Below are 22,337 nucleotides of genomic sequence, written 5' to 3'. Positions count from 1 at the left end.
TGAAGGCACATCACTGTCCCTAGTGTGGTCCAGTTTCTTTTTCAAACAGACTTGGCTAAAATGAGTGTCAATAATTTTTCTATAAGGTTACAGAAATGAACAGTATTTTCCATCTTCCTTTAGATAAGGAAGTGAAAACTAACAACCAGCAAACCCCCCAAGACATTAAAAATAAAAAGGATTCCAGAAAACAATTCACATCTATCTATATGGATTTCAGCACTAGGGGATGTTCTATGGATGGCATCTCAAACTATGTGATTCAGACCCCCCCATCTCTACCCCAATTCTTTATATTAGGTCCATTTCTCATTCTGTTTCTATTACTGCTGCAGTTCCAAAGCTGTTCAGTAAAAGAAATATCCTTTAAATGTACTGTGGGAGAGGCACTAAGTCAGAATGTTCTGGACTACAGAATTCTGGGCATGCAGAAAGGAGAGAAAAAGAAAATACAGGTTGGTATAGGAACATCCCAAGAGGAATGACCGAGAGGTATATCCAAGTTCGAGTTTAATTTTAGATGTTTAAAAAGTATATTTGAGAACAGTTGCTGCTATAAAGCCTAAATGACAGTTGGCCCAAAAAAAAAAAAAAAAAAAAATCCCAGACCAATAGACAACTTAGAAATTTCAGAGACGGTTTTTGTAGGATATACAGAGAAAAACAGGGGAAGCAGATCTTGGATTGTGTAAACTGGGTGGGCTTCCCAATTAAAATTCTCTATTACCCAAATCTATACTGGGGCCTCAGAAGAACAGATCCCATAAAATAGGATGTTCATATTAATAGAACTTTTGGCTGCTGTTCTAATTCACAGTGAGAGAAAAAATATTCAAAGTCATTTCTCTTTAAGGTAACATATCAGAGATTTGCTGAAGACTTATATAGTGCAGAAAGATTCTGTGATACTCTGATTACCTTAGGCACAAACTTAACAAGCAAGAGAGATAATATCACATTTCATTTTGTTTCCTTCCCCTGAATCATACAAAGATACATTTGGATGCCATTAGCAACAATCTAAATGTGCTTAAACATTATTTTAATTATAAAAATTATATGGATGTCAGTCACATTCTTCAACAGATTTGGAAAAGAAAGCATTAAATGGATCTTGTTTGGCTGGCATCACATGCTCATATTTAAGCACAAGCAGATGGAGGCATTCATCACCTAATTCTTATTAAAGAAACATGACTATAAGTCAATTAAAGATATAATAATTAGTTCATCATACATAATACAGTAATGGTTCAATTTATTGAACTTTTCTATACTATCAGAAGTTCCCAAAATGCATTCCTGTGTTTTTAGTGGCTAGCATCAAATTGCTCCTGATCTTTCACTATGTCCCTGTAATAAGTCTTTGGAAGTAATTTCACCTAACACTCCAAACAAACCCATTACATTAATGGATTACAGGCATTTTTTGAAGTAGTTTGGTTTACTAAATGTAGCCAGATGGTGTAGGTTCATAAGCTAAAGTGCCCATAAAGCATTAGACTGATGATTTAGTATCTTATAAAGTGGTCAGCAGATATACATCAGAGATCAGTATTAGGCAAAGAATACACAAGTCTAATCATCTCCTGTTCAATTCTTAGTGGTATATGCTAGAGATTGTAACATGTCTCAGTGATTGGGGAGAGCACAATAATGAGGTACACACAGATTGCACAAAGAAAACTGCTTGCCTATGGCTAAAATAAAATCCAATGAGTGAAGAATGGGCAGAAATCTATTCTATTTAACAGAAGATGTAAGTACAAATTCAACTTAAAAATGTTTATTTCAAAGATATAAATAGGCATTTCTTTTGTTTTAAAGGGCAATTTAAATTCCAATTTTGGAAAAACAAATTTTTAAAAAGATATAATTGGCAAAGATTAAACAAAGTGGTAAAATGCAGTTTGAGAGAGGGTTTAAGTTGGTATAGTTTTCTTAGAGGATAGTTTAGCACATGTATTAGAAGCCTTAAAAATGTTCATAGTTCTTTAATATAGGAATCCCACTTCTGGTATTTTTTTTTCTAGGATGCCCAAAAGATGAATAAGAATGTCCACTACTGCTGCTGTGGCTGCTAGGTCGCCTCAGTCACGTCTGACTTTGTGCGACCCCATAGACGGCAGCCCACCACGCTTCTCTGTCCCTGGGATTCTCCAGGCAAGAATACTGGAGTGGGTTGCCATTTCCTTCTCCAATGCATGCATGGATGCTAAGTTGCTTCAGTTATGTCCAACACTGTGCGATCCCATAGACAGCAGCCCACTAGGCTCCTCTGTCCCTGGGATTCTCCAGGCAAGAATACCACCACAGCATAGTTTATAATGGAAAAAACATTTTAAACTACCTAAATGCTCTGAAATCAGATTGATTATATTCTTTGCAGCCAAAGATGGAGAAGCTCTATACAGTCAGCAAAAACAAGACCGGGAGCTGACTGTGGCTCAGATCATGAACTCCTTATTGCCAAATTCAGACTGAAATTGAAGAAAGTAGGGAAAACCACTAGACTATTCGGGTATGATCTAAATCAGATCCCTTATGACTATACAGTGGAAGTGAGAAACAGATTTCAGGGACTAGATCTGATAGACAGAGTGCCTGATGAACTATGGACGGAGGTTCGTGACATTGTACAGGAGACAGGAATCAAGACCATTCTTAAGAAAAAGAAATGCAAAAAAGCAAAATGGCTGTCTGAGGAGGCCTTACAAATTGCTGTGAAAAGAAGAGAAGCAAAAAGCAAAGGAGAAAAGGAAAGATATACCCATTTGAATGCAGAGTTGCAAAGAATAGCAAGAAGAGATAAAAAAAGCCTTCCTTAGGGATCAATGCAAAGAAACAGAGGAAAACAACAGAATGGGAAACACTAGAGATCTCTTCAAGAAAATTAGAGATACCAAGGGAATATTTTACGCAAAGATGGGCTCAATAAAGGACAGAAATGGTAGGGACCTAAAAGAAGCAGAAGATATTAAGAAGTGGAGGCAGGAATAAAAAAGAACTGTACAAAAAAGATCTTCACGACCCGGATAATCATGATGGTATGATCACTCACCTAGAGCCAGACATCCTGGAATGCGAAATCAAGTAGGCATTAAAAGCATCACTACGAACAAAGCTAGTGGAGGTGATGGAATTCCAATTGAGCTATTTCAAATCCTGGAAGATGATGCTGTGAAAGTGCTGCACTCTATATGCCAGCAAATTTGGAAAAGTCAGCAATGGCCACAGGACTGGAAAAGGTCAGTTTTCATTCCAATCCCAAAGAATGCTCAAACTACCACAGAATTGCACTCATCTCACATGCTAGTAAAGTAATGCTCAAAATTCTCCAAGCCAGGCTTCAGCAATACGTGAACCGTGAACTTCCAGATGTTCAAGCTGGTTTTAGAAAAGGCAGAGGAACCAGAGATCAAAATGCCAAAATCTGCTGGATCATGGAAAAAGCAAGAGAGTTCCAGAAAAACATCTCTTTCTGCTTTATTGACTATGCCAAAGCCTTTGACTGTGTGGATCACTATAAACTGTGGAAAATTCTGAAAGAGATGGGAATTCCAGACTATCTGACCTGCCTCTTGAGAAATCTGTATGCAGGTTAGGAAGCAACAGTTAGAACTGGACATGGAACAACAGACTGGTTCCAAATTGGAAAAGGAGTACGTTGAGGCTGTATATTGTTACCCTGCTTACTTAACTTCTATGCAGAGTACATCATGAGAAACGCTGGGCTGGATGAAGCACAAGCTGGAATCAAAATTTTGGGAGAAATATCAATAACCTCAGATATGCAGATGACACCACCCTTATGGCAGAAAGTGAAGAGGAACTAAAAAGCCTCTTGATGAAAGTGAAAGAGGAGAGTGAAAAAGTTGGCTTAAGATCATGGCATCCGGTCCCATCACTTCATGGCAAATAGATGGGGAAACAATGGAAACAGTGGCTGACTTTATTTTTCTGGGTTCCAAGATCACTGCAGATGGTGATTGCAGCCATGAAATTAAAAGACACTTACTCCTTGGAAGGAAAGTTATGACCAACCTACACAGCATATTAAAAAGTAGAAACATTACTTTGCCAACAAAGGTCCGTCTAGTCAAGGCTATTGGTTTTTCCAGTGGTTATGTATGGATGTGAGAGTTGGACTATAAAGAAAGCTAAGCGCAGAAGAATGATGCTTTTGAACTGTGGTGTTGGAGAAGACTCTTGAGAATCCCTTGGACTGCAAGGAGATCCAACCAGTCCATCCTAAAGGATATTAGTCCTGGGTGTGCATTGGAAGGACTGATGTTGAAACTGATACTCCAACACTTTGGCCACCTGATGCAAAGAGCTGACTCGTTGGAAAAGACCCTGATGCTGGGAAGGATTGAGGGAAGGAGGAGAAGTGGACAACAGAGGATGAGATAGTTGGATGGCATCACCAACTCAATGGACATGGGTTTGGGTGGACTGCGGGAGTTGGTGACGGACAGGGAGGCCTGGCGTGCTGTGGTTCATAGGGTCGAAAAGAGTTGGACACGACTGAGTGACTGAACTGAACTGCTCAGTAAAGGGTTTAAATAATATGTGTTTCAACCATCATAAATAATATACATGACTATAAAAATTTGTTTTTTAAAAGAACCAACACTTAGGAAAACACATTAAGAGAATATAGTAAGAATAAAAATGTTGCAAACACTTATGAGGGAAATATATACACCTAGGAAAAATATTAAGAACACACTAGTAGTTCTCTCTGAATGGCAGGGTTCTGGAAAATGTTTTTACTTTTTAAACATTTTTGAATTTTCTAAATTTCCAGTAAGTGCTATAATCAGGAAATATCTGAAAAAAAAAGATAAGACTATATTTTAGAAATTCACTCATTTTTGTACTACTTTTTTTAAAAAAACAGACTTTTAACATGGGTGAGAACCTTATATTTTCCTGATACATCATTTTCCCCAAATACTGATGCCTACGGAGTATCCCAGATCACCATTAAGCATTCAGTGAAACAACCACAGCACTTTCAAAAGTGTGTGTGTGTGTGTGTATGCACAAATACATTTTAAAAAACATACAATAAAAAATATGCAATAGTTTATAACAGCTATTTAGTTACTAAGCAGTGAGATTGTAAAGCCTGGAATTTACATACTTAATATCACAACAAGGCTCCTGAGATACACTTCTTTCTAAAATATTCGACAAAAAATGCTTCTTATTCATTCATACAAAGTAAATATTCTGTTGATAAATTCCCAAAGAAATTCAAATATGTTAACATACCTTAAAACTAAGACACTATAAAAGACACATCTCAAACCAGATAATACCTCAGAAAAGATGTTATTTAAACCTACATGTGAGTAAAAATAGGGTGAATAGAGACAGGGAGAAGAGAGGGGAAAAAGGAGTCTCTTTTAAGAGTTGGATTTTTTTGTACTTATATCCCAAGAAGGTACTATTAAAATAGTTCATAAAAATCAAGCCAACAAAGATTTTTTAAATAGAAACAGAACTGAAGATTCAGTATGATTACTAGTGTAACATCTTTCAGGCAAATTAACGCCTTACAAACACCTGTACACATACCTGGCAGAGCAGTTATGAAATCCCTCTGCAACATAGGTTTAAGATATGAGTTTATGTGCCCATGTTGGTAATGACACATTTGGGATATAAGATGTTCCACAAATTCCACTTGATCGGATTCTGACCACTGCTCAAAATATTTGACACACAGTTCCTTCTCCTTCTCATAGCTTGCTGAGAGTTTCCGCTGCTTGGGCACAATCATACTGGACGTGCCATTGGCAAGTTTTGTCTGCAGAAGAGGTGGATTGAAAGAAACATATAACAGTCAGTATTGAAATAAGGGAAATTATATGATTTTCCAGTCTGGCATGCTATGTTATGTTTGTCTGTTTGATGGAACTCACTCTGTTATTTTATTAGTAACTGGATGTTTGCAAACAGCAATTATATGGAAAAAGCCACAGAAATAACCACAGTAAATTGGCAAATCAGGAATACTGTTGGATGACAAGGCATCCATTTCCAAAAGTTCATAGGAAAACATTATTTGGAGATATACAGATGAAAACCAATGAAAGCATGTTATGACTAGCAAGCAAAAAAGCTAATTGGCTTTTTCTTGTATATACCTGTTAGTGTGCATTTATACAATTACTTACTCACAACTTATTTTTTAATAGTTAAGTAAGAAATCCTCCATGCAAAGAAAAGCCAATGAATAATTTGAGACCCCGGTACCTTTAGAGATAAAGCTTAAATAACATCAATGCTCAATATACCCTTTTCTTTTCCCCACTCCTCCCAAATCCTGTTGTCATCAAAATTATATGCCATAAAGTCTTTAATATTAACTGGTTCATTCAATAAATGTTAATTGAGCATCTATAATGTTCTAAACACTGTCCCAGGTGCTAGGAATACAACACTTAACAAAAATAACATAGTTTCTACCACCAATAACTCACATTATAGTAGGTATAGCAAGCTAAAAATATAAGAAAATGGTGACCTCAATCCTACAAAGGCAAGGAGCTGAATTTGCCATCAACGAGCTGAGATTTCTTTCCCTAAATGAGAACTCAGCTCAGACCAACACATTGCTTTCAGCCTTGTGATACTCCGAGCAGAGAACCCAGTCTTGCTATATCAGATTTCTGACCTAGAGAACAGTGAGCTAATGAACAGGTATTATTTTAAATTGTTAAGTTTGTGGTAATTTGTTATGTAGCACTTAAAAAAACCACAATGTAACAATTTGGTTACAAAGGACTCCCTCCCTCCCTGAACATGAATTCTGTTTTTCCTCAGTAGTTTGTCTCAGCCTTTGAGTCTGGGCTTTGACTAAAAGAATGAGGAGAAAGTAACATTCTGGGACTTCTGGGCTTAGGCAACTTCTGCTTACTCTGCCTTAGACCCTTGAGCCATTATGTAAAAAACTGCGGCTTCTCTCCTGGAGAGGATGAGAAGCTATGCAGGAAGAGATCACATGGAGAAGCACCTAGAAGCCTGAGCATTATATGATCTGAAATCTTTTAAAAGGATCATTGCTATGTGGAGAACAGGCTGTAGAGGACATGAATAGAAATCAGGAGACTAATTAATTACCTGGCTACTTCACAGTAATCCACAGAAGAGACAACAATCTTTTGGACTATGGACTATGTGGTAGCTATAGATGTGGTGAGAAATAACTGGGATTCAATGCATATTTTGAAGGCAGAGTCAAGTGAATTTGCTGATCAACTGGATATATAGGGTATGAGGTTGGGGTGGGGGGAGAGACAAAGATTATATTCAAGTTTGAAGCTGGGGAACACTAGGAGAAGATTCAGAAATCAACTGAAAATTTTGCTACTCTAAAGAAAGTTGATTTTCTTTAGAGGATAACCACAAAGTGGCAGGTACAGCTAGGTACTTATACTTTTCAAACTAACTTGATGGATCTTTGGCATATTTGTCTGAAGAAGTCCCAATGTGGCAAGAAGACCTGAGTTACTATGGAGTTCTTGCCATATTGAATGTGCCATCAAACTGTACCAAATTTGGATAATCAACTTCTGCTATTAAAGGCACAGCCTTGGTTTAATTTCTACAGGTTAACTCCTACACATAGGCCTCTTTACAAATGATTCTCAATACATAGATGAAAGTATATTTCCTTTTTGGGGGGGGTCTAGATTATATTACTGATACATTTTAATAACCACAAAGAACCACCACAGGTTCTAGAAGCTGTCTGTCTGTGCTTAAATAAACATCTCCTGTAGCATCTGTTTTATTTTTAAATTTATTTATTTAAAAAACTTTTTTTTTTTTAATTGGGATGCAGCCAGTTAACAATACTGTGATAGTTCTATATTTTCAAGAATGGCATTAGCAGGATTTCCCTGGTGGTTAAGTGGTTAAGACTCCACATTCCCAATGCAAGGGGCCCAGGTTGGATCTCTGGTCAGGGAACTAGATACTACATGTTGCAACTAAGAGTTCCCATGCCACAACTAAAGATACTATACACTGCAACAAAGATTAAACATCTTTGAGTGCCACAACTAAGGCCCAGCCCAGCCAAATAAACAGAAAAAAAAAATTTTTTTAAAGGAATGAAAAAAAAAAAAAAAAAGGAATGGCATGAGCCATTCTATTTATACAGAAGGAACAGACACTATGAACAGCAAGCCCTGGTATAGACAGAGCTGGATGTTTTCTAGCATAAATACCATTTTCATCTATGATATAAGACCAAAAATGATTAATAAGAACCTTGTTGGAAACAGGCATTGGGGACTTCTGGGCTGTTTTGTGTAGGCTATTCGTGTGCATCTCAGAAAAGGAAAACTTGTGAAATATGGAGTAAGAGTTTGAAAGCTAATAAACAGGTGGGTTTGCAAGCTTGACCAAACACCACTTCTCATTCCAACAACCAAAACTTCTCATCATCTTTTATATATTTGTCTTTTAAAGGGAGAAACAGACTGGAGTTGGATGCCAGAGTACTGTATCCTGGATAAAGACCAGAAATGTCAGTCACAGAGAACAATAATCAGAAAGGTAATGAAAGTGTTCTGTTTATACTGTAAACAAACCAGATATTACTAAAATAATGGGATTCATGCTTTGATCAGTGGCTATTAGACTATTAACAGATACAAGTGTTGAAGGTTTTCACAAATTGATTATCCCACTGCAGGAGTTAAAGTTCAGTCAAGACTTTCTCATACTTTCAATGACTCAATCATAAATGGGAGTTAAAACACTATTAGAAATGAAGCATAAACTGAGAGTTCATGTATTTGCAAACTGTCCACTGGTAATACACTCTAGTCACCGCCCCTTAAAACAGAGTATTTCACTGCAGGCAGAAAGACATACACCTTAGACCCATTATTACTTCAAATGAGTTACCCTTTACCACTATACCATACCACATTATTTTAAGAGCACTGGTCTTAGAGTAGAAAGACCTGGCTTCAATTTAGCTCCTCAATTACCAGTTATGTAACATAAAATAAATAACTTGATTTTTCTCTGAGTCTCTGTTTCACTCATCCGTAAAATGGGGCTAATTACAGAATCTATTCCACTGGGATTTTGTGAAGATCAAAATAATCTAAGAAAAGTATGCTTAGCTTACCACATGGCGCAGAGTAAAGTGCTCAGTAAATAGACACTCTTCATGAATTTATGACACTGCTGGAGTTATGCTTTCTTTCTCTTTTTTGAAAATATATCATTCTATTTCACTGGGTAGTATATCTTTTCTATTTTAATTTTTAATGAAGTATAATATATAATATACATAAAAGTACATAATCTTAAGTATATAGCTTGATGAATTTCCACAAGGTGAGCATACTGTGTAACTAGTGCCTTGGTCACAAACTCTGCCTTGTGCTCCTTTTTTCAAGTCACTAGCCCTCTAAGGGTAGCCACTATACTAATTTCATTAAAAAATATATATTAAAAAAACCTGCCTATACAATTTACAGTAGCATCAAAAAACGTGTAATTCTCAGGAATAAATCTGACAACATACGTGTTGCTGCTGCTGCTGTTCAGTCGCTCAGTTGTGTCCAACTCTTTGCAATCCCATGAACTGGAGCAAGCTTCCCTGTCCTTCACTGTCTCCTGGAGTTTGCTCTAACTCATGTTGCAAAGAGTCAGACACGACTGAGCGACTGAACTGAACTGAATGTCCATTGAATCAGTGATGCCATCCAACCATCTCATCCTCTGTTGTCCCCTTCTCCTCCTGCCTTCAACCTATCCCAGCATCAGGGTCTTTTCCAATGAGTCGGCTCTTTGCATCAGCTTCAGCATCGGTCCTTCCAATGAATATTCAGGGTGGATTCCTTTAGGACTGACTGGTTTGATCTCTTTGCTGTCCAAGGGACTCTCAAGAGTCTTCTCCAACATTACAGTTTAAAAGCATCAATTCTTCAGTGCTCTGCCTTCTTTATGGTCCAACTCTCACATCTGTACATGACTACTGGAAAAACAGTAACTTTGATGATATGGACCTTTGTCAGCAAAGTAATGTCTCTGCTTTTTAATACATTGTCTAGGTTTCTCACAGCTTTTCTTCCAAGGAGCAAGCATCTTCTAATTTCATAGTTGCAGTCACTATCTGCAGTGATTTTGAAGCCCAAGAAAATAAAACTCTGTCACTATTTTCATTGTTTTCCCATCTATTCACCAGAAAGTGATGGGACTGGATGCCAGTATTCTGAATGCTGAGTTTTAAGCCTGCTTTTTCACTTTCTTTTTTCACCTTCATCAAGAGGCTCTTTAGGTCCTCTTCGCTTTCTGCCATTAGGGTGGTATCATCTGCATATCTGAAGTTATTGCTCTTTCTCCCGTCAATCTTGATTCTAGCTTGAGCTTCATCTAGCCTGGCACTTCACATGATGTACTCTGCATATAAGTTAAATAAGTAGGGTGACAATATACAGCTTTGATGTCCTCTTTTCCCAATTTGGAACCAGTCAGTTGTTCCATGTCTGGTTCTAACTCTTTTTTTTTTTTTTTTAAATCAAGAATTTTTATTGCCTCTTTAAAATATCACAACTGAGTCCACAGAACCATCTCCCATCTTGTGGTTTCTGCAGCAGGATAACTGAGATCTTATTCATCAGCCTGCTGAACTGTTCCTTTTTCAGAAACATAGATACCATCCAAAAATTTTCTGATATCCTTGTTTTTAACTGTGGTGGCTTGCTGAATCAAAGCAGCTGAATTTGACACAAGTTCAATGTCATTTCCTTCAAGAATCAACTCATCTTTCTGGGCTTGAGATACTGAATAGGCAACCCCTGACCTCATTCAAACCCTGCGTATGTATTTTTCACCCCCTAAATTTTGGATTTCCAAAAGAGAACCATTCTCCTGAACAAGGTCGATGGGGAAGTGGGCATACACCAACCTCATCTTGTAATGGAAGCCCAGTGCAACACCCTTGATCATGTTCTGTATGCAACTACAGATTGTGCGAACAGTGGCCAGGTCCTTTCTGTTACCCCACCGTTTGTCAACATGGAGCCTCTTCTTTTTCTTTCCAAGGAGACTGAGCTCTAAACTGATGTGATTGAAGTCCCTCTGCAGGGTGCCGCTGGGGCCCTTCACAATAACTGTCCGTCCCTTCAAGGTAATGTCAACATTTTCTGGGATGTCGACAGTCTGATTGCTGAGAATGGTCTTCATTCTCACAGTTGATGTGGCAAAGAGTGGTTCTAACTCTTGCTTCTTGACCTCATACAAGTTTCTCAGAAGGCAAGTAAGGTGGTCTAGTATCCCTATCTCTTAAAGAATTTTCCATAGTTTGTTGTGATCCACACAGTCAAAGGCTTTAGCGTAGTAAATGAAGCAGATGTTTTTCTGGAATTCCCTTGCTTTTTCTATTATCCAACAAATGTTGGAAATTTGATCTCTGGTCCCTCTGCCTTTTCTAAATCCAGCTTGAATATCTGGAAGTTCTTGGTTCACATACTGTTGAAGCCTAGCTTGAAGAATTTTCAGCATGACATTGCTAGCATGTGAAATGAGAGCAACTGTGTGGTAATGCCACACAATTCTCTGCCAACATTCTCTGGCAATGCCCTTCTTTGGGATTGGAATGAAAACTGACCTTTTCCAGTCCTATGGCCACTGCTGAGTTTTCCAAAGTTGTTGACATAAAAGTACAACACTTCAACAGCATCATCTTTTAGGATCTTAAATAGCTCAGCTAGAATTCTGTCACCTCCACTAGCTTTGCTCATAGTAATGCTTCCCACAGCCCACTTGACTTCACAATCCAGGATGTCCAGTTCTAGGTAAGTGACTACACAACTGTGGTTACCTGGGCCATTAAGACCTTTGTATAGTTCTGTGTATTCTTACTACCTGTTCTTAATGTCTTCTGTTTCTGTTAGGTCCTTACCATTTCTATCTTTATCATGCCTATTCTTGCATGAAATGTTCCCTTGACACCTCCAATTTTCTCAAAGAGATCTATAGTCTTTTCTATTCTACTGTTTTCCTCTATTTCTTTGCATTATTCATTTAAGAAGTCCTTCTTATCTCTCCCTGCTACTCTCTGGAACTCTGTATTCAGTTGAGTGTATCTTTCTCTTTCTCTTGCCTTTTACTTCTCTACTTTCCCCAGCTATTTTTAAAGCCTCCTGAGACAACCACTTTGCTTTCTTGCACTTCTTTTTGTCTGGGATAGTTTTGGTCACTGCCTCCTGTACAATATTATGAACCTTCGTCCACAGTTCTTCAGGCACTCTGTGTACCATATCTAATCCCATGAATCTATTCATCATCTCCACTGTATAATCATAAAGGATTTACTTTAGGTCATACCTGAAAGGCTTAGTGGTTTTCCCTACTTCCTTCAATTTAAGCCTGAATTCTGCAGGAAGGAGCTCATGATCTGAGTCACAGTCAGTTCCAGGTATTGTTTTTGCTGACTGTATAGAGCTTCTCCATCTTCTGCTGCAAAGAATATAATCATTCTGATTTTGGTACTAACTCTACTGACGTCCATGTGTACAGGCATCTCTTTTGCTGTTGGAAAAGGGTATTTGCTCTAACCAGTATGTTCTCTTAACAAAACTCTGTTGGCCTTTGCCCTGCTTCATTTTGTACTCCAAGGCCTAACTTGCCTGTTACTCTGGGTATCTCTTGACTTCCTACTTTTACATTCCAATCCCCAGGGATCAAAAGGACATCTTATTTTGTGTGTGTGTGTTAGTTCTAGACAGTGTTCTATGTCTTCATAGACTCAGTCAGCTTCAGTTTCTTCAGCATCAGTGGCTGGGGTATAGACTTGAGGATTACTATAATGTTGAATGGTTTGTCTTGGAAACAACTCTGAGATCATTCTGTCACTTTTGTGGCTGCACCCAAGTACTGCATTTCAGACTCTTTTGTTGACTATGAGGGTTACTCCATTTCTTCTAAAAGATTCTTGCCCACAGTAATAGATATACTGGTCATCTGAATTAAATTTGCCCATTTCCATCCATTAAAGCTCAGTTCAGTTCAGTTCAGTTGCTTAGTTGTGTCCGACTCTCTGTGACCCCATGGACTGCAGCACGCCAGGCTGCCCTGTCTGTCACCAACTCTCAGAGCTTGCTCAAACCCATGTCCATTGAGTCGGTGATGCCATCCAACCATCTCGTCCTCTGTTGTCCCCTCCTCCTCCTGCCTTCAATCTTTCCCAGCATCAGGGTCTTTTCTAATGAGTCAGCTCTTTGCATCAGGTGGCCCAAGTACTGAAGCTTCAGCTTCAGCATCAATCCTTTCAATTAATATTCAGGACTGATTTCCTTTAGGATTGACTAGTTTGATCTCCTTGCAGTCCAAGGGACTCTCAGGAGTCTTCTCCAAAACCACAGTTCAAAAGCATCAATTCTTCGGCATTCAGCTTTCATTATAGTTCACTGATTCCTAAAGATGTCAGTGTTCAATCTTGCCATCTCCTGCTTGACCACGTCCAATTTACCTTGATTCATGGACCTAACCTTCCAGGTTCCTTTGCGATACTGCTCTTTACAGCATCGGACTTTACTTTTACCACCAGATACCTCTACCACCATATACATCCACAACTGAGCATCATTTCCGTTTTCATCCAGCCACTTCATTCTTTCTGGAGCTATTAATAATTGCCCTCTGCTCTTCCCCAGTAACATATTGGACACCTTTCCTGGGGGGCTCATCTTCTGGTGTCATATCTTTTTGCCTTTTTGTGCTGCCCATGGGGTTCTCCAGGCAAGAATACTGGAGTGGGGTTGCCATTTCCTCCTCCAGAGGAAATGTTTTGTCACAACTCTTCACTCTGACCCATCAGTCTCGGGTGTCCCTGCATGGCGTGGCTCATAGTTTCACTGAATTATGCAAGCCCCTTCACCAGGACAAGGCTGTGATCCATGAAGGGGACAAAGGAACAGTACTCAATGATAAAAGGAGCAAACTACAGATATACCAAATGACAAGGATGTATCTCAAAAACATGCTGAATGAAAGAAATAAGACACAAAAAGAGTATATACTTTATGTTTCTACTTATATGAAACTCTAGGAATAACAAACTAATTTATAATGATAAAAACAGAACAGTGGTTGCTTGGGACTAGATGTGGGGATGGGATTGATTGGGTAACGGCACCAGTAAAGTTTTGGATGGAATGAAAATGTTCTATAGATTGACTGTTACACAGGTGTATACATTCACCAAAATTCATAAAACTGATTATTTAAAATGAAAATAGACTTTTAAACTTCTAAGTATAGGGTATTCCTAAGGATAAATGCCATTGTATTAACTTAATTCATAACAAAGGTATTATATTTGTAGAGAATTCTGGAGATAAAGGCCTTTGTTATCAAGCTTCCTTTCTCTATCACTCTCCCTTACAGATTTTTCTACTAATGCCTAAAGTAAATGCAGCAAAATTTCAATTTGGGAACCTCAGAGAATCTACCAGGGTACAGTGAAAAAGTTCAATTATTAAAAAATCAAAAGGTTGTATATTAGAGTGGGAGAGAGGGTAATGGTTACTTGTGGCAATAGAATTGATTTGGCTTTCCCAGCAAAAGCCTGATGACTCAACCACTACTGTTCAAACGTCTAGGAAAGCTGACAAACAATCTCAGTTTAATGGTAACACTAACTTTCTGCCAACCCTGCACATCTCCTGTTCTGCTATTCTGTTTACAATGAACAGTTATCTCCAAAAGAAAGAAAGAAAGAAGCTGTCAGGTGACAAGCACACAAAATGAAAGGACTTAAGTATTTATATGACTCTTCTCAGCTTAGTCCTCAAAGGCCAAGGGCTAACATTTCCTTCCCTGAAAATATATTAAAGCATCACTTTCAAAATTACCATGAATTTCTCTGAAGCTTCTGCCTGGGCCAGGAAGGAAAAATACACACTTGCAGATACCAACTAGCCTAACCACTGCCTCGGCAACACTAAATGTGCTGACTTTGCTAACTGCACTGTGTGTATGTTGGGAGATGCAGCACAGACTGGCCGAACTTAATGGTAAGATGACAGATGTTTTTAGTTGTATATAAACCCTGCTTTAATCACAAGGAAGGGTATATGTTAAGTAGAGAAAAGAAAATGTTCCAGTAATAGGACAACATTTGGAATTGCAGGTGCAAGGACTAGATAAAGAGAATAACACTGACGACTAAAGAGATGCAAATGATATTTGAGGATTCTGTTTGGTCTTCAGAAGGGCTCCAAGGAAAGACTCTGGTATTGAAACCCTGGGTTGGGGGGTGGAGTGAGGGAGGGATATAATGATTAAGATGATGAATGAATGAAGATAAGTATAAAGTAGGCAACAGTTGTGCTTGGGTTCAGGCTATAGCCTAAGAGGGATAGAACAAGAATTTTGACTAAGGCTGGAACTTCAGAGTTATCAATCTACAACCTTTTAAAAAAAAAAACGGAAAATGTTTAAAATTTATTGCTTTACACTTAAAACATAAAGAACAGAGTGCTGTAAATAATGGGGAAGAAAAAGATAAAACTACAACACACCAAACACAAAGACTGAGGAAGGAAAGTCAGTTTTGGGTGGGGTAGCCAGTTCATGGTGTAGATCAGAAGCGACAGCGATGGTGGTTGAAGAGCCTGTTTTGCCCCCAGGGGTCTGACCTGGCTCTGGGTCTCCTGCAGGAGCAGCTGGGTTTTCCCTGCCCAAGTGGGAAATCATCATCTGCCCAGTGGGTCTCCTGCCGGAGCTTCAGGCTCTGCCTCAGTGGGCTCCAGGCCTTCCAGCTGACTCAAGGGAAGGCTGACACAGTGTTACACGTGGGAGCAGATGTGTTATGCTCTCTGTGAGCCCAGGACAGGACCCTGGGGAGTAGCCTGGGTGGTGTCCCGGCCCAAGGCCTTTCCTGTTCACCTCTGGGCCCTGATTCTGGGGAACCCTCAGCGGCCACATTCAACAGGCGCCTGTGCTGGCCCTTGGTGGCAGTATGGTGCATGGGCCCCCCACTTGGGCAGATGGATTGGGTGTCCCCATCAAGCAGCTCCTCACGGATCTCTGGGCTGGGGCTCTGCAATGACAGTGTAGCAGCTGGCCCTGCCCAGAGGCATCAGAGCCCTGCCAGGGCACCATCTTATCACTGCTTCTTATGTCCACTTGATCTTCTGCTCTCAGGTCAGGTACAGACCTGTGTCTGCTCAGATATGCACCCAGGAGGTAAGACATACATCTGAAGGACTTGGGATAAACCTCAGGTAGAAGGGCACTGCCTGGGCTGTCTACATTCCACCCAGCCAGCTTGAACTGGGGTGTGGACATAATTGGCCCACTAGACTTCTTATCAGTCTGCTCCTACTTGAGGCAGACCCATCCCACATAAACCCCTACCACATATACAGGGAGAGGACACAGATCTACCCTGGTGGGATCATAGTGATGGCTTGGCCTAGGTTGGCCTGCCCTGTGCCACCCTGGGTTATCTAATTTTTACTGGGGTACAGTTGATTTATAATGTTGTATTAGTTTCAAGTGTTTACCAAAGTTAATCTGCTATACACACACACACACACACACACACACACTCACTTTTTTTTAGATTTTTTTTCCCCCACATATTCCCCATATATTACAGAGTACTGACTAGAGTTCCCTGTGCTATATGGTTAGGTCCTTATTAGTAATCTATTTTATATATAGTAGTATGCATGTATCAATCCCAATCTTGCAATTTATCCCTTTCCTCCTTTACCCCCCAATAACTGTAATTTTAACAACCATTTATTGGGTGACTGGTCTGTGCTGGGCACTTTTCTAGGTGCTAGCGAAACCAGTGAACAGGTAGACAAAATTTTTCTTTACTTTCTCTGGCAAGAAGTAGAGGGAGAATGTGTCATAAATATTTTAATCTTGAAACCAGTTAGTATTGTGAAGAAAACAAAACAAGGTAACAAAAAATACCCTAACTGAGGTGTTTATGCAATGACACTGAAGTAGGTAATGTCTGAACTGTGACCTGAAAGATCAGAGTCAAGCCTTACTAAGATATAGGGAAAAAACCTTCCCGACAGAAGGAAGAACAAGTCAATGGTGTGTTCAAATGAAAAAAAGAAAGGCAGCTGGTATGGATGGGGCAAACTGAATGAGGGAGAAAGTGGTGGGAAATGAGGTTAGTGAGGTGACCTGGGGCCAGATCATATAAGGACTTCTGGGTCACAGGTAAGGAGTTTGGACTTCTTGTTAAGTGTAAAGCAGAGCCCCTGGCAGTTTTGAGGTAGTTAAATTTGGCATCATCTGATTTACCCTTTAGAAATACACTAGGTATCACACAGAGAAGGGGGCAGGGCATCTAGGGCAGTGAGGAGAGAATAAGAAGAGCAAGTTGAAAGCAGAGGAAGGAAGACCAATTGGAGCTGATAACATAATCAAGGCAAGAAGCAGTCATGGCTAAGGTTAGAAAAGGCAGATTAGGAAGTGCTTAGAAGAAAGTTATTTTACCCTTACAAGAGAGGAAGAAGGAGAAAAGCCCTGTTGAGAATTATAAATCTGGGTTATAATACACATTTACTTCAGTACAGTGATTTACTTCTTCAGTAGGGCCAATCCTTCAAATATTTAATCTGGTACATCAACCTGGATAGGAACAAAACCAGGGTTCTTGCTCCTTGTAGGCAGAAGAAACAAGAAAAAAATAAAATAAATTCAAGAGTTTTGCAAGGGATGGTGGGGGGGGGAGGATTTTTTTTTAAGGTCTATACTATTCTCTATTGACTACTGCCAGGCTTTAGTTAAATAAGGATATAAAAACTTTGGTTTAAAGTTCTTTTTCTTATTGTTTTCCCTTGATTTCTCTGTAAAAACAGCTCTTAAAAAAGTCAATACTGTTTTGGTTAAATTAAGAGGAAATGATATTGTCTACATTTTGATTAGGACTGAAAGAATAAGTAAGTATACCTAAGGATGGAGATGGTGACAACAGAGAGATCCAGAACAGTTCTAGAATTTACAAAGAGCTAGGGTAGAAAACAGAAAGGGACTCTTAGAAGGCTCGGTAGAGCTCTCTGGCACTTGAGCATCTTTTAACGAGAGAGTTTCAAGAGAAACGGAGAGAATTTGGCCATAAATTGAACATGCAGAGTAAAAGATAACAAATGCTCAAAAGTAGAACCATCACTTTTAACACTTCCACTTAAAAAAAAAATCTCTATAACTTTCAGTGACCAAAGAAGTAGTCTACTATCTTTTGGGGCAAGGGGTAAGAGTGCAAATGAAAAGAAAATGGTGACTATAGGTACAGAATGGGACAAACATTTCAACAGGAGTAAACATCACATTTCTCAGTAGGATTATTCCATTAATATTGTAACAGCTTCTACTAAATATGATTACATATTGGGTGAACTCATAAATATGTCAGATCTGATTAGTGAACATGGAAGACAGGAAGGGGCAGATTTGTCAGCAGAAGGAAAGTTCACATTATGAATTTGACTGGTTTCTAATAACCAACAAGAAAAGCTTGCAATCACTCCAATTCTTTTAAATAAAACTCACCAGAAAATGAACTCATAAATGCCCCAGTATATGATTAAAGACTGGACACTTAGCAGTCTTTTTTTTCCCTATTAATTACAGGAAAAGCCATATAAAAAAATTTACCAGAACCACAACAAAGCCATTTTTATTATTTCCGGATTTCTGAGGAAGTTAAAGGGATAGGATAGTCACTTGACATTTTTAGGTTTCAAACAGGGGCTCTTGTTTCTGCAGTGGTTTCTCTCATGGAACTTCATAGCTTCCAGGGTGATAGGTTCTTTTGTTCTAAACCAAGAAGCTCACAGCAGTTTAATTTACTGCTGCATTACTATAGCTACTAACTATGCACACCTCCAAGGCTGGTAAACCCACTGATGTAGATAGTGCCACCTTAAAAGGATTTTTGGATGGGTCTTAGTGATGAGGGGGAAAAAAGGACATAATGTTTAATTATAAGAAATGATTGAAATAGGCACAGACATACCCCGGGTGCCTCTGCACTGCAGCAAGCTCTAAACTTGTTATCGTTAATGGTTTAAATTTCACTGTGCTAATCATTTCAGGACACAAGCCTTTCTTGATAATCTAATGAATTATTCCAACATCCTTCAGCAAAAAAAAAAAAAAAAAAAAAAAATCCTCCATGACAGCACTAATTACAAGACGTTTTCCCAGTGCTTATGTAAAATATGACAGAGCAGCAGCTTAGGGAATTGCAGAAAACTGCTTCTAATTTCCACTGAGAAACTGACAAACACCTCTCTTTCATCTCTCCCAGCTCTCAAGTAAGATTTAACTTTCTCATTTAGTTAATTACCGAGTGAGGATCATCATTTCCCCGGATCGGAGCGGCACAGAGCCTTTATCGTGTTAACTTGTGAACTTGATCGATGGCTGCTGCTAAAACTTAATAACTTCACCCCCTGGCAAATTGTAAGATAAATATAATAGGAGAAACTCTGACAGTAAAAACCTGCCAGAAATGAGCGCTGTGTTTATGTTTCTTTGCAGGCAGCAAAAAAAAAAAACAAAAAAAAACAAAAAAACACCACAACAACCGACAGCTTATTACTGGTTGCGTGTTACTTATATTTAAAAGACTCCAGGCAGTTAACTTTCTACATACTGTTAAAACTTTGCTCACAAGATGGGGAAAAATGAGAAAAAGCACCAGTGATGCAGACTCGGGGAAATGAGGGAAGAAGAAAAAAATAGGGAGAAGGGCAAAGCAAGGGAATATACTGTGTAAAATCTTTTAAAATGTCATGTTTATCATATAAAATGTTCAACCAGCACAAACAGGCATGAAATCCTTAAAAAATAATAAAACACTGTATGAACTATATCTAGGAGCAAAGCGAGAGAATTTCACTCACTCAAATTTTTTTCAATGACCATAAGTCCATGCCTGAAGAATCCAATTAACTGTAGAATTCTTAGATCTCTTCTCAAAAACCCCTGCAGCTAGAAAACCATTTACTAACTACACCATTTAACCCTTTCTGAAACAAATATACTATAGCTAGGAAATGCATAACTATCTAGAGCACTTCATCTAGCCTTACATTATTCACCTTCCATACCTCAGCTAGCCAATTGAGAAGCAAACAGTCTGGATTTTTTTTTTCTCCTTTTGGTCAAATTTGAATCTGAATTTGGAATTTTAACATTTAAATGAACAAATTGGTACCATGGCCTAGTACAGTATGAATTTTAAGCCTTTTATAACCAACAGTAGCAAGGAAAATAGACAAGGTATAACAATGAGGTGTAACAATGATAGAATACCTGCTCATCAATGTCAGACCCTCTATCCCTCAAAACTGAAAACAAATCTGTATGTAAATCACTAAGTCTATTATACTGACCACCCTCACATTACAGAAATATTACCAATAAAACAAAATATGAACTAAATTCTGGGAAAAGTAGAGAAAGGCACAAAAGGTCTTATAGGACTTATGAGTTTAAGCCTAACTTGTGAGATAGTTTTTAAAATCCATTATCTGATATGTTATCACCAAGAGCTAAAGGCTACATGTTGCAATCAAGGGGCCACCATTTTGAAAGTTGAAAGGAAGACTGACATTAATAACGGCAAATTCACATTCAGCAGAGGATCAAATTTGATTCCTTTTTTTTTTTGGTTTTTACTTTCTTTAAATAAGGATTATTGGGGTCAAGCAAAGAAAGACTGATTTTTTTTTTTTAAAGCAGCATTTATAACAAACTTTAGAAAATATGAATACAGAAGCACAGAGAACATAAAAATGGCCCGTAATTTCCATCATCAACAAATAAACAATATACACATTTTGGTGGGTATGTATCTTTTTGGTCTAAAAAAATTATTAATGCATTATTTGATTGAGAGAGTGTTTCTATGTCACCTAGAGAATTCTTTGTCTATAACATCAAATCAATTAGAATAGGCAAAATTTATCTCCTTTGCTGAACACCTCAGAGAGGTCAAGATCTGATCCCATAAGATATAGAATTTTAAGTGACTGGAAGTGTGGGAAGCAGGGGAGAGGAGAAAGAGGAGGAGAGAGGAGGGAGGGGGTGAGGAGGAGTGAGAAGGATGGGGAAGGGTGAGAAGAAAGGGAAGGGAAGGAGGGAGACAGAGCAAGCAAGGAAGAGAGGAAAGGTGAGAAAGGAGAGGAATGAAAGTGACTGGGGATGGGTAGAAGAGAGACAGGAAAGAAAAGGAAAGGTTAGACAAGGGTAGGAAGAAATGGCTAAGGGAAAAGAGATGAGGGGCTAGGGAAGAGATGGAGGGAGAGACGGAAAGTAGGGATGAGATGAAGAGAGATGAGGAGAAAAGGAATAAATAAAACCAAATGCAAAAGGGGCCTAGCATTACCAAGTTCACCTGCCCTAAGAGAAACAATATGCCTGTCAGGCAAAAAGGTCCTCTCCCACACAATAAAAATGAAGAGGGAGACGGGATGAAAAACTATTTTTCTAAATCCCTACTTAATGTTTCAGGCAGAGTAATAAAGTTTAACTGTCTGGAATCTTGTTGCTCTTTCTGTAAACTTCCTCAGATAGAGGTTGCTTATCTGGATGTTAAATAATGTTAATAGTACCAAAATAAAATTTCTGTGATGGAGAAAGTTTTAACTAAGAGTCTTCTCCCTGACTTCCCCCTCATATCCTCCCTTTATTTTAGCATCAGAAAGCTAATTTCTACCAATAAACGATAGGGAATGACAAGAGGCACTGGCTGCCAGAGAGAAACACAGAGACACACTTAAAATGCAATTAAAAAGGACACAGGAAAATACAGTTAATTTAAAATAAAGAAGAAAAAACTATCCTCCTCCTTTTTGTGCACTAATTCTTACTTTTTTTTTTGTCCAATAAAAAGGTCTCAATGACTTGGTAAAACTTGCTCCTGAAGAAAGCCTTTGAGAAGCTACATCTAAAACCTGGATTAAGAAAATACAAGGCTTTTGGGATAGGATCTCAAGAAGCCAACTCAGCTTTCTCGAAGAAATTCAACTCCTTCCAAGTGCTTGTTAATGCACGTTAAATGCAGCAAGAAATAATCCTATGGGGCAGCAGCACAGGCCTCTTAGCTGCAGTGCATGAAGTAAATGACTTGTAACTTCTGGAAGTCTTGGTTATCTGCAGGTAAAACTTTAATAACCCTTGGAGCATCAAGGGACAAAAGACATTTATCTCTGGAATACGTGGGTAATTGTCTTCTTAATTTATCCAGAAAAAGCTTAGTTTGGAGGTAGCATCTGCTTTTTTTTTTTTTTTAAGCAGAAGTGATCAAAATA

At 38.6% G+C, this 22,337-nt stretch overlaps 1 protein-coding gene and 1 pseudogene across 15 annotated transcripts in view; both read right to left on the bottom strand.

Annotated features, from left to right (window-relative positions):
* The window catches only part of BTRC (beta-transducin repeat containing E3 ubiquitin protein ligase), a 182,670-nt gene that overhangs the window by 22,732 nt on the left and 137,601 nt on the right, over nucleotides 1-22,337 (bottom strand). For all 15 annotated transcript variants that reach the window (XM_042238873.2, XM_042238875.2, XM_060405138.1 and 12 more), the window contains one exon: nucleotides 5,587-5,818. In XM_042238873.2, coding sequence (XP_042094807.1) covers nucleotides 5,587-5,818 — 232 coding nt within the window. The remainder of the gene's footprint in view (nucleotides 1-5,586; nucleotides 5,819-22,337) is intronic.
* On the bottom strand, nucleotides 10,540-21,610 carry LOC132658458 (large ribosomal subunit protein uL6-like; annotated as a pseudogene).

The sequence above is a fragment of the Ovis aries genome, chromosome 22 (genome assembly GCF_016772045.2).
Source record: "Ovis aries strain OAR_USU_Benz2616 breed Rambouillet chromosome 22, ARS-UI_Ramb_v3.0, whole genome shotgun sequence".
NCBI classification, from domain to species: Eukaryota; Metazoa; Chordata; class Mammalia; order Artiodactyla; family Bovidae; genus Ovis; species Ovis aries.
The sequence above is the reverse complement of the archived record's forward strand: the minus strand, read 5'-3'. Positions and strand labels throughout refer to the sequence as shown.